Source organism: Sinocyclocheilus grahami, unplaced genomic scaffold (assembly GCF_001515645.1).
Source record: "Sinocyclocheilus grahami isolate Dianchi unplaced genomic scaffold, SAMN03320097.WGS_v1.1 scaffold165.1, whole genome shotgun sequence".
Lineage (NCBI taxonomy): Eukaryota > Metazoa > Chordata > Actinopteri > Cypriniformes > Cyprinidae > Sinocyclocheilus > Sinocyclocheilus grahami.
In genome coordinates, this window is record NW_015505344.1 from 321,843 (window position 1) to 335,455 (window position 13,613).

A 13,613-nucleotide genomic window follows, 5' to 3' on the forward strand; every position below is an offset into this window, starting at 1 on the left:
AATCCTTAACTTGCTGCCTGGATCAGCCTTCACGAGGCCACAACATGAACACTCCCACTCATTCCCTCATTTAAGATTATTTCCTGTGGTATGTGGCTAGTGAGGAGGGACCCACAGGATGTAGAACAAAAGCCTGATTCATGAGGTTCATTTAGGTTAGTTACTTACATGCTTTAGGTCATGCAGTAACTTATGCAGCACGAAACCTACAGGCACTGCATTTGTCTGAGGATTACCACAGTACAGAGATAAGCACTGTTTTAAGAGTTGAATGCTAATTAAACAGTTTGATTCTGAGAGGTTTCTTCGTTTTGGATTTTAAAGATCTGTAAGGGACATTTTTTTGTATTACGTCACAGGTTCAGAGCAATTAGGCTACGGGATAAAGACAACATGAAACTCCATTCGGAACTCATTTTACTTTTGTAACATGACATTTGTAAGTGAAATAGGAGATTAAATAAGAAAAGGTGTTGGCTAGGGCTTGATTTCATACACTGGGAATTGATTGGATTGTGAAAGTGAAGTGACGTCACGTGTGGCCAAGTGTGGTGTCCCATACTCGGAATTTGTGCTCTGCATTTAACCCATCCAAGTGCACACACACAGTAGTGAACGGACGCACACCGTGAACACACCTGGAACAAACCAACAACAATTGAGTTGATTGTTATCTTGATTGAATAAAGGTTTGCTAAAACAAAACCTCCTAACTAGCTATTGGTTAAAATTACTGTGGCCTAAGTGATGTCATCAGCAAAGTAAAGGCATGGTGAAACCAAACATGGTTTATAAAATTCCTATTGATCTTGAGCAACGGGCTATATTATTGATTAATTTTATTTTTCTATAGCTACACACTGCCTTTGTTATCAGCACAAACATGGTTTTCTTTATTTAAAATGCACTGAAAATTCATGCACGATGAGATCAAATGCATTAATTAAGAAAATATAGATGTTCTGTTGTAATTTAATGTCTTAAAATTGGTCATCAGATGTTCTGACTGTTAGATGATCTTCAGGTGACAAGCATTTTATTGTTTCGGCGCACTTTCTACCTCAGCCTAATGATTGAACCTGTTTCAGAGACATTCCTCAGAGATTGGTTTTGGCTGTTGATATGACGAGATGAATGCAGTCCATTCATCAAATGCAAATATGTTTGCCTCATCGCTCAGCACACACATGTAGCTCTGGTGTTTGTTCAGCAGTGCTGATCAGAGGGAAGATGGCTGGGGGAGGTGCTAATGGGTCACATGGGGGTTCGCTTGATGCTATCAGTCTCTCTTTCTTGTTCTCTGTATCTCGTGAAGAATGCAGGTCAATAGCTTGTGGGTCGCAGGTGCTGGTTACAGGCAGCAAGCCGACGATTCGCAATAGTCCCAGCTTGTTTTAACTGGAACTATTGTGGTTTGTCATCTTGTTAGATGGAGTTTAAATTAGCCCAATATACGAGAATCTAAAGCTTGCCTGTGTTACTAGTTAACATGAAATCATGACATTTTTGCTTCTTCTCTGTTCGTTTATTCATCAAATACAAATATGTTTGCCTCATCGCTCAGCACACACATGTAGCTCTTGTGTTTGTTCAGCAGTGCTGATCAGAGGGAAGATGGCTGGGGGAGGTGCTAATGGGTCACATGGGGGTTCGCTTGATGCTATCAGTCTCTCTTTCTTGTTCTCTGTATCTCGTGAAGAATGCAGGTCAATAGCTTGTGGGTCGCAGGTGCTGGTTACAGGCAGCAAGCCGACGATTCGCAATAGTCCCAGCTTGTTTTAACTGGAACTATTGTGGTTTGTCATCTTGTTAGATGGAGTTTAAATTAGCCCAATATACGAGAATCTAAAGCTTGCCTGTGTTACTAGTTAACATGAAATCATGACATTTTTGCTTCTTCTCTGTTCGTTTTTTTGTGAATGATTGGTCCATGTTATTCTACTATTCACTATCTTTGATCAAAATGTAAATGCAACATCCACTAAAACGACTTTCCTTATCTGATGACATCATTTAGGCCACAATAATGTTAACCAGTAGCTAAACGGCTATTTAGAAGGTTTTGTTTTGGCAAACTTGCATTCAGTCAAGCTCAATTCTTGTCTGTTTCACAATTCAGTCAGTTCCCAAGAAGAAAATCACGGTTTCTCATCAAATATCCTTTTTTACTCCGATCTGAACCTGATACTTAATGCAGGAAAATGCAACTATTTTAAATCCAATCTCAGAACGAACTTTTTCAGTTGTTGAGTTTGTAGTGTCCAGATGTTTATATGTTAAAGTCTGTATGGAGTCTGTACATGGATAATTACTATTGCTATTATAACGTAAAACTGAAGTCTGGATCAGTGCTCATAACCTGTATGGTTAGTGTGGTAAATGGCTGAAGTTTGAACAGTAATTGTGGGTGAAAGGCACACCTGGGCGTATGGAGATAATGGGTCTTGTGTATTCATTTCAGTGTTGGGTTTCAGTTACCTGCAGCGCAGGTACAAGGTCTCCATGGTGAACGCATTACAATCAGAGCTGCTGTGTTAACAACCCCATTTTTTATGGTTTGTTGTGAATTGTTGCAGTCTTCGCCCCTCCCCCTGTCTTTCACACCTTTTAATCTGTTTAGCCAAGTATCCCATCATGCCACATCCAAGAAAAAGTTAACACATTGAATGTTTGTGTTTGTCATGCTCAATGAATTTTGTTTAATGCACTGAGATAGTGTTGCCTGACACTATCTAGAAGTTTTGAGGAATGTTCCAGCTTCAGTGCAAGTTAAATTCTATCAGCGGCATATGTAACATGCTGTTGTTTACCATAGAAAACCATTTAAATTTGTTAAAACATGGAACATTGTGTTTTTGTTGTGATGCACTACTTTGTGCACCGGGAAACAGATAAGCTGATAATTATTTAATGCTATGGCTGATATTAAATAAATAAAAAAATAAAGCAAGCACTAAAAAAATAAGAACCACACTAATGGATATTGTGGCCTCAAATTAAGAATTTGTTCACACCATTTCACGTTTTATTCATTAATTCCCTCATTTCAGTCAAATTGTAAAGCTGTGCAAATGTATTCTGTAGTTTTAATGTAGTGAAATTGTGACCACATTGTAGTAATTTGTTCCCTTGTTTTCATATGGTTAAAACGTTGACCACAATTTAACTAAAACCAAACTTAATTGGTAACATGGTATTTTTCAATGTTTTAAATGCTTCAAGGTAATTTAGGCATCACGACATTATATGTTTGTGTTTGTCATGCTCAATGAATTTTGTTTAATGCACTGAGATAGTGTTGCCTGACACTATCTAGAAGTTTTGAGGAATGTTCCAGGTTCAGTGCAAGTTAAATTCTATCAGCGGCATATGTAACATGCTGTTGTTTACCATAGAAAACCATTTCAATTTGTTAAAACATGGAACATTGTGTTTTTGTTGTGATGCACTACTTTGTGCACCGGGAAACAGATAAGCTGATAATTATTTAATGCTATGGCTGATATTAAATAAATAAAAAAATAAAGCAAGCACTAAAAAAATAAGAACCACACTAATGGATATTGTGGCCTCAAATTAAGAATTTGTTCACACCATTTCACGTTTTATTCATTAATTCCCTCATTTCAGTCAAATTGTAAAGCTGTGCAAATGTATTCTGTAGTTTTAATGTAGTGAAATTGTGACCACATTGTAGTAATTTGTTCCCTTGTTTTCATATGGTTAAAACGTTGACCACAATTTAACTAAAACCAAACTTAATTGGTAACATGGTATTTTTCAATGTTTTAAATGCTTCAAGGTAATTTAGGCATCACGACATTATAATGTACAGTATGAAATAAGGATACTTGTATTAAGATTTTCTCAAGATGTTTTTATGATTTTACTGAATGTTAGAAGGTTATCTGAATATAAAAATAGAGGAAATAATACACACATCAATCTGTACCTGTCTGCAAAGTACTGGCTACATTGAACAAAGCAAATTTCTCTAACTAATTCTGTGGGCAAAACAAAACCCGAAATTAATTTGACTAGAATAGAAGTCCTGCTGCTAAAAATGATAATTTAGCATTATTGCTATAAACATTGCAGGCTTGTTGTCAATTCATTGGCAGTTTATGGTAACAGGCAACTGAGCAGAGCTGTAAACAAGGTTTCTGTAAAATCTTTAAGTTCCCAGTTTAGCTTGTTTTGCAGTAACCCTTTAAACAGTTGTTTCTTAGCTTAGTTTGTTGTACCAGATGCTTGTTGTGTAGCCACCCCCCTCTGGTTTACATGTGGTTTTCATTGAGTCGTTTGACTGTGGAATTTTAATATGTGGTGGGCAGGCCTGTGTGGTTGCATGGAGTTTCTGCTGAATACACTTAATTCACTCTTGCTTTAGTCATACACAAAATCGTAATCCAGCCATCTTCTGTTGCTTTGTTTGTCTCAACTGTTGGGACAAAGACGCAAGTTATTAGCAGAACTGTGGTGTATTAATTTGTTAGTCACATGTAATCTTGGTTTAATGGGATAGTTGTTCCAACCTCTATTAATTTCTTCCACTGAGCACAGAAGCAGATATTTTGATATTTTTAAGAATATGGATAACCAAACAGTTGCTGGCCCCCGCTGACACCAAGTCAATGTGAACCAGAAACTGTCTGGTTACCCACGTTCTTCAAAATATCTGCGGTTGTGTTCAACAGAAGAAAGACACTAGTAAAGGTTTTGGGGAGTAAATGATGAGTTTCCATTTTTTTGTGTGATCTCTTCCTGGGTTGAAATGTGGTGTTTGATACCATGCACAGAGGTTTAGTTGTATAAATGTCCTGGTCCTTCACATAGACATGTTCCGTCCTTCTTTAAATCAAAGGAAAGTGTGAAAGAGCAAATTCAAGATTCAGTCTGCACACTCATTCCTCTTGGTTGACAACCCGGAAATGTAAAACTGCCCCTCTCCCCATGGTCTACTGAGATCTTGCTTCATAGGTTTCTGGTGGGGGGATGTCTTGTGGTCGATCTCTGACCCCACCCAGCCTTAAGGCTATGCTGTTTGCACAGGAAAACTGAATGCAACATTGTCCATTTCCTGCGTTCAGAGTTTTCTGATGTAAACTTGTCCTTATTTGGACATCCCACTATCATTCTTTCCTTTACTGGTGGTTGTTGGCATTCCGGTTAAAGGTTGGATTAGTCTACCATCGTTTTTTCCTCAAGTGTTCTTTTTGTAAACCTCAGAACTGCCTGTCTAAACTTCTTAAAAATGACTGAAACCTGTTTGACCTGGAGTTTTTCGCTCTCTTTTTTTTTTCCCAGAGAGGATCTGACGAGCTGTTCTCCTGTGTTTCCAGTGGGCCCTATATCATGAGCTCAGCAGGTAGGATCCGTTTGCTCTTGAGTCATTATTTCCTTGGTAAATGCGTTTAGTTTTTTCCCATCCCAGCAACCCGCCCTGATCATCTGCTTTCCACACAGCCAACGACAGCAAGAAGTTCAAAGGTGACATCAGAAGTCCTGGCGTCCCGTCCAGAGTTATACATGTCCGCAAGCTGCCCAATGACATCAACGAAGCGGAGGTCATCTCCCTCGGCCTTCCCTTTGGCAAAGTCACCAATCTGCTCTTGCTGAAGGGAAAGAACCAGGTATCATTCCCTCTCCATTTGACACTCTTAGAATTAGCTCGAAGTTGACTTAACGTTGCTGTCCACCAAAAATTTTTGGATTTTTCATACATGTAGTAAATGCTGTACTTAAACTGGAAAATATTTCCATTGTCCCCAATATTTGTGTGCTTAGGTATTGTTTTTGTATGGAGTAAAACGTTTATCTTAGCAATGTTAACATCAGATTGTAGTATTTCTTTTGCTAAACATTGTTTGTGAGTGTCTTAATGTGTTGTACTATAACAAATAGGGATGTAACGATTCACCCAACTCACGATTCGATTCACACTTTTTTTTTTTTACAAAATGAGATTTAAGACAAATTATCAATTAAATGTGTCCTTTTATTATTGCTTGGACAAAATGCTGCACATTTCTTTGTGATATTTAAATAGAACACTATAATAATAATAATATACTAATATAGCACTTGCATATTATTGCTCTTTTATTGGTTTTGATTGCTTCTATTGTCCTCATTTGTAAGTCGCTTTGGATAAAAGCGTCTGCTAAATGACAAAATTGAAATATAATGTAAATGTAAATAACAAAACTAAATAGAAATTTTAAAACAAGCCCCAAATCAAATAAATCTCTTCATATAAACAATAAGCCTTTGTCTGCGCTCTTTTTTTAATCATGATCCAAACAAAGATGCTGCATACATGCAACATGAGTAGCTTTCAATCTAAATTAGATTGTATAATTTCGAAATTTGAAGCAAAAACTGAACGTTGACTTCAGTTTTGTGAAACTATACATAAACATATCTGCATGAAACAGCAGACGAGCTGAATGAGATGCAGATTCACTCTCTGCCAGCAGGTGGCGCTTAAAGCGTTTCCTGGTTTCCGCTGTAAACAAAGCAGCGCTGCACTTATGAACTTTAATATGCATTATACAGAGGCAAGAGGAAAAGAAAAATGCCATTTAAACTTTTCTAAAGACAGTAAGTTCCCCTCAGACGTACATTCATATAAACTCCGACACCTAAATGAATCGCCATTTGTTTAGCATCTCAACCGTTTTAAATCGTCACATATTTGAATCGATTTTCAACCGGCTTGCGGTTAATCATTACATCCCTAATAACAAATCAAGGTAATGATAGATAACTAAAACCATAAAAAAAATTGAAAAAATAAATAGTAACTAAAATAAAATAAAACTTGCAGCTATTTCCCAAGGAAATGTTTCTAATTTATTTAGTTTAACTTGAACTAAAATAAAAATATTGAAAACTATATAGACATAAAAACTAATAAAATGACAAAAATAAAATTAAATATAAAACAAACTAAATCATACTATTAATAAAAACTAATATATTGAGACTTAAAATTAGCATTTTTGAAAAATGAACAATTTTATTCAGCAATGATGCATTATATGTTGATCAACAGTGACAATGAATACATTTATAATTTTAATAAACATTTATAAATTATTTCAAATAAATTGTTCTTTTGAAAAACTTGGGGAAAATTTTATATTTATATAAATCTATATAACTGTTTCTACAAATATGTTAAGCATCGCAACGGTTTTCAAAGTTGATAATTAGAACTGTTTCTTGAGCAGCAAATTAATATAATTTCTGAAGGATCATGTAATGCTGAAGACTTGAGTAATGATGAAAAATCAGGTTTGCACCACAGGGTTTTTTAAAGTATATTAAAATAGAAAATCCATTCATTTAAATTGTAATAATATTTCACAATATTACTTTTCTTTCTTACTAGTTTTGTGACCAAATAAATGCCATCTTGGTGGACAAAAAAGACTTTAAAATTAAAGTTCTACATTAAAGAATAGGTAATTTCTGTGAAACTGAGTTTGTTTAGCTAGAAGTGTTTGTGTCCATGTGCTTGCATAGAGCATTTTCCGGGCTTAAGGCAAATTGCATGATCTGCATTTTTGTGCAGGCTTTCTTGGAAATGAATACTGAAGAAGCAGCCCAGACGATGGTTACTTACTACTCCTCTGTAACGCCCGTCATCAGAAATCATCCCATCTTCATGCAGTACTCAAACCACAAAGAGCTAAAAACAGACAACTCACCGAACCAAGTGGTATGTGCTTCAAATTCTCTCAGCCAGCACATGCACTACGTACTGGGCTGCATGTGGCTTCATTCCACATTTCTGACATATTGATTCATTTGTAAATGTTTTCACATAAATAAAGACAGACGTATTTTATAACAATGAGTTATTTGCAGCAGCTGTGCACTGGATGATTTATACGAGCCAAGGGTCTGATTGGCTCTCTTCTGTGCATCTTGTTTTTTGTTTTCCGCATTTTCCACACTGCCCGTTTTCCTCTCTAAACACAGTTTACATGCCACTAAAGGCCTTTAGCTGTGAATTCCACAGCTGTAGCCCATCAGCGCTCATTTGGAGGATTGCTTAATTTACTTTGCTTCGTTCTGTTTGAGTAAACACAGAAACGTAGCTTACAGTGTTTACTCCATACTCTGCTGTCTACAAATTTCACTCATGCATTTTCAGACATAAAAATGTGCATATGGATGCATAGGTGTAAAATTAATGCAATAAAAAAATGGTCATTTAAATGTAATATGCGTGATTTTTGGTGTCTACAGAGGGCACAGGCAGCACTGCAGGCGGTGAATGCTGTCCAGACAGGTAGCATGACTCTAGGTGCCGTTGACCCATCTGGTTTGACTGGCCCCAGCCCTGTCCTGAGGGTCATCGTTGAAAACCTCTTCTACCCTGTGACCCTAGATGTCCTGCACCAGGTATACACTTGCTCTAGTTCCTTTCTTACTAAAGAGAACATTTTCATCATTTGCTCACTCTCAGCCATAAGGCTTTGGCTAATTTTGGTAACACTTTAAATTCTTTATGTGTAATGCATTTTGTATTTTCAATAATAATAACCAGAGTTAAAATGCATTATAATATTTGAAGGTTCGTTGTAGGGCTGGGTTTTGACAGAAATTTCACGATTCGATTCGATTCTCATTCACAAGCTTGCGATTCGATTCGATTCAATATAAATTATTTTGGATATATATCAGGTACAGTACATGCCAAAGTTTCTCAAGGAAAAGAAATCTCTCAACTAATGCTGTAAAATATCCATGAGAGTCAGTTGGTACTGCATTACTATAATATTGAAGGTTAAAATGGACTGATTTGTTAAAATTACACTTAATGAAGTCTTTAAAATAATAGTTACAATTACATAATAATATTTCTACTTCAATTAATTTATTTGAAATATAAACATAATGGTGGCTGTCATAAAAACTTGATGGATTTATTCAAACATAAATTAAACATTGAAGAACAGTATATTATATACATTTATAATAAATGTTATATGGTGCATATATTTAGCAAAATGCCCCTCTCTACAGTTTATTTTTCTATCTGACTAATGAGTTTGTTCACCGAATATGTTTTTCTGAGGTAAATGTGATGTTATGTGACATTGTTTACAAGCCGTTATATTGACGTCTTTGCGCGGCTGAAACACTGATTGACAGATTATATGAGACAGGATACGGATTGTAAAGTTATACTCTTTCTTTTAACTTGCCTTCGGATGTTTAGTCATGTTTATTTTGTGCTGAAACTGGTATTAATGTGGAGGAGATGATCAGTTCACGTGCGCCTCATGCTGCCGCTCGCGTCTGAGGCGCTACAGCGATCTGTCCCTCCACATTAAACAGCGCCAAAACAGCATTTATTGTTTGAATACTGCAATACAATGGAAAGAATTTGAAATCTGAGACTGTTTCATATTAAAAGTACCAAAGCACAATGCTTATTGCGATTTATTGGATGGGAAGTGCCCTTCAATGTTCCGTCCATTAACTGAAAACAGGCTAGACTAATCGATTCTTGGGATTTAAGAATCGATATCCTTCCGTAAAAATGAGAATCAATTAATATCGAGATATCGATATTTTTTACCCAGCCCTAGTTCGTTGTCATGTGTTTTAATTATAACTGTGGTTACAATTATTCATGAGATCATACAATGCATTATACAGTGCATTATAAGGCATAGTTAATGCATTCAAACTACTTTTATAATGCATTATATAAAAAGGCTGTAACTGTTGGCAGTTATGGTTGTTCGATACTAAAATATGTTTGGTTCCTCAACAGATCTTCTCGAAGTTTGGCACTGTGCTGAAAGTGATCACTTTCACAAAAAACAACCAGTTTCAAGCTCTCCTCCAGTTTGTTGATGGCCTGATGGCACAAAATGCCAAGCTGGTGAGTAGCGCCATCTATCAGCCATAATCTCTAATGACAAGTATTGAAACTTTGTTTTTCATCAGAGAGTGCCTGTGCATGGTTGCTAGGTTGAGAAGATTTAGTTAACCACTGAGCAGAAAATGTATCGATTGGGGATGTATCAAAAGCTCTGATTGGGGGATTTAAACACATGAAATCTGGCAACCGCAATCATGAAAGCTTTTGAGGCTTGTTACCAATGCAAGATGATGCAAATGGCAAATTAAAATATGCCTTTGTGATAAATAATCAGCGGGCAAATATTGCAGATGATTATGCTTAATAAATCGAGAGAAACAGAAATCATGATTAAAATGCAATTCATCATGCAGCCCTGTCTGAATGGAAGCAACACTGAACTGACTTGAGTTAAATAATAATGACACTTATTGTCATTTAGAGCCATTTTACAGCAGAATCTGAACTGTCTTCATAGTTGAGTTTCCATAATTGATTCTGCTGTTTATCGGTGAAGCTGCTTTGACATAATCGGTATTGTATAAAGCGCTATAGAAATAGGTGACTTGACTCACAAACTGTGAAAGAATGTGAAAGTCTACATTTAAAAATCTCTCTTTCCTCAGGCTCTAGATGGACAGAACATCTACAATGGCTGCTGTACCTTGCGTATCAGCTTTTCCAAACTTACCAGTTTAAACGTCAAATATAATAACGACAAGAGCCGTGACTACACTCGCCCGGACCTGCCAACTGGGAACAGCCAACCCACTATTGAACATCACGCTGTTGCTGCTGCTTTTGGTACAAAAGGCTATTAAATTACATCCAGCACACTCTATTCTTAACCACATTCCCATTCTGCCTCTATTAGAAAGTGTAAATGTCCTGGTATTTTGCAGCTGCTCCCGGGATCATCTCTGCCGCACCATATGCAGGAGTGCATGCCTTCCCTCCGGCTTTTGCTATCCAGCAGGCTGCAGGTACGAGGGGAAAAAAAGCTAGACTCTAATGCCTTCTGTATTTCATATTTGTCTGAATTCTTGTGTCTTGTATAGCATAAAATTGAATCCATCTTGAACAGGGTTGACAATACCTGGGGTTCCCAGAGCCCTCGCCTCGCTGACCATTCCCGGGGCAGTGGCGGCTGCGAGCAGACTGGGCTTCCCCGTCCTCCCCGGCACCCACTGCGTCATGCTGGTCAGCAACCTGAACCCTGAGGTTAGCAGTTCTCAGTCTCTAATAGATATGTTGCTCAAGATGTCTATTTAGATATTAGGACTTTGAGGATTTTTTTTGTTGTTGTTGGATGGCTGATGTTACTATTGTGCCATTTTGTTCTTAATAATCCTTACATTTTATTCTTCTTATGTTTCATTTTTTTTAATGAATGAGAAATGCATCAGTTGTATCAAATGTAGAGTCAAATGGCAAAATTTCAACAGTTGACCACACACTTTTTATATTTTACGTTTCAATGTATGTTTTTATAATATAATGTAAAAATATTGGTTTAAATAGTAATAATTTAAATGAAAGCAATGGTATCACAGCAAAACTAAATGGAACGCTTTAATTGAAACAAAATGTTTTTTTTTGTATTTAATTTAAATTAAAACTTTAGCAATGACACCACAAGAACTTTGATGAGAAACATTTTTTAAATCTATAAATTAACAGGTAATTTAAATTGCAGCAAAAGCACCACAACAAAAATTTACAAAATGACTACTACTTCTTTTTTTTTAGTTTATAATGTAAAAATGTTGATACAAATATTTCCAATTTAAAAATGACAATAGGGCCTTTCGCACCACTTTAGTTCCAGAACTAAATGTACTGTACTAAAGTACTGGGACGATTTTTTGCGAACTATTTCCCAGTACCATTTAAAGGGTTGCATTCGCACCGACAGTGTGTACTAAGAAGTGACGTAAGCCGGTCGACAGCGACGTCATTTGTGCACAGCGTTCAGCAACGGAAACAAAGAAGAACAACATTAACAACAGGAGGATGGAGGACATTGTGATCGGAGCTGTGTTTTTGTTGTGTCTCGCGGGTTTCAGAATAATGGACATGGAATGTCGATGCATACGTAAAGCGATTGAAAGAACGGAAAGGAGGACTAAAAATCTCCAACGACAACTGGCCGTGCTACATTTGCTACAAGTGCCTGCACTTCAGCGTCCGTCCATCTATCGCTGTTCTCCATACTTGCGAAATAAGTTGGCACAATGTTTACTGTATGTTTACACGGCATTTTAAATCATGGCGGGTGAGGGTGTTTTCATGCACGTTTGGCCATTCAATGTCTACTTACGTCACAGGTAGTACCAGTTGTGCTGGTTAGACCCTGCTCTGGAGTAGGAGCTAATTTGGTTCTCGAAAAAGGCAGTCCGGTACTAAAATTTCTGGCGGTGCGAAAACGCCAAAAAGTGGGTAGTTCCACAATTAGTTCTGGTACTATGAAAAGGTTCCCGCGGTGCGAAAGGCCCTAAAGGCACCACAAAATGAATACTGGAGGAACACACTTTTTGTCACAATTTATAAAATAAAATGTAATGTAATAATGTGTAGTAGTATAAATATTAATCATTTAAATTGAAATAATGGCAATGTCAGAAAAAAATCTAATAAAAAATATAAAAATATAATTTATATTATATTGTAAAAAATTATTGGTATGAATATTAATGCTTAATTTAATATTAATATTTAAATTAAAACAGTTGCACCACACAGGGCTTAACGTTCTCCGTCACCGTGCTGGATCTCCGGCATGCAGCGTTCGGCTGCGGAAAAAAATAATCCTACATTTAAAAAAATAAAAAAACGTATTGATATCACTTTCGAGTCCATGAGTTCGCCTTCCAATGGTATGAGAGAAGCACAGCTTTCACTCTCAACCAAACTAAGTTCTCCGTCACCGTGCCGGATCTCCGGCATGCAGCGTTCGGCTGCGGAAAAAAATAATCCTACATTTAAAAACAAAAAAACGTATTGATATCACTTTCGAGTCCATGAGTTCGCCTACCAATGGTATGAGAGAAGCACAGCTTTCACTCTCAACCAAACTAACATTACTAGCCAATCAGAATTTTTTGCTCTTATAAACACGAGACGCGCATAATAGTATCCAATTGCAGAGGCCCAGGTATGATGAATGGAGAAGCACGACACGTTGAAAAAGCTCCATCTAGTGCATATTTACATAGAAAAACTAATTAAAAAGCGTAGCTTTGTAAACAGCTCAGAGTAATCACGTAATCTCCTTAAGAACGATATGATTGCCAGAACAAATTTACCAGGATTTTTGAAAAGGTCCTGTTCACACATGACATGATCTCTTAATGGTAACTTACCAGTAAAGACTAAAGGCTAAACTCTTCCTCTGAATATGCTGTGAATTTAAATTGCTTAACGTTCATCTGGGAAAACTGCATTTTCTCACTAGATTTGTAAAGTAAATCATTTATAAACCTTTGCCAACACAGGAGAATACATCATATTTCTAAATATGCCATTTATTGTACATCGCGATTTCAAAATAAACGTTTCTGAGTTTGCATGTGGCCAAATATTAAAATTGAATGGATTTAAACATCGTTTAATCACGCTGTAAAGTGAAACGTCACCAGGCCATTGGCACTCTCTGCAGGTATTTATAATAATACATAATGTACTTAAGTTGGTTATGTTCATATTATGTATAGGCATATTACATTAT

General features: G+C 36.6%; 1 protein-coding gene across 1 annotated transcript in view; it reads left to right on the top strand.

Moving 5' to 3' along the window:
* The first annotated feature begins 4,099 nt into the window (after nt 1-4,099).
* Nucleotides 4,100-13,613, top strand: part of LOC107593132 (polypyrimidine tract-binding protein 1-like) — an 18,948-nt gene continuing 9,434 nt past the window's right edge. The window contains exons 1-8 of the mRNA XM_016282733.1: nt 4,100-5,368; nt 5,467-5,633; nt 7,580-7,726; nt 8,260-8,415; nt 9,797-9,907; nt 10,513-10,690; nt 10,789-10,869; nt 10,971-11,107. Coding sequence (XP_016138219.1) covers nt 5,356-5,368; nt 5,467-5,633; nt 7,580-7,726; nt 8,260-8,415; nt 9,797-9,907; nt 10,513-10,690; nt 10,789-10,869; nt 10,971-11,107 — 990 coding nt within the window. The 5' untranslated portion in view covers nt 4,100-5,355. The remainder of the gene's footprint in view (nt 5,369-5,466; nt 5,634-7,579; nt 7,727-8,259; nt 8,416-9,796; nt 9,908-10,512; nt 10,691-10,788; nt 10,870-10,970; nt 11,108-13,613) is intronic.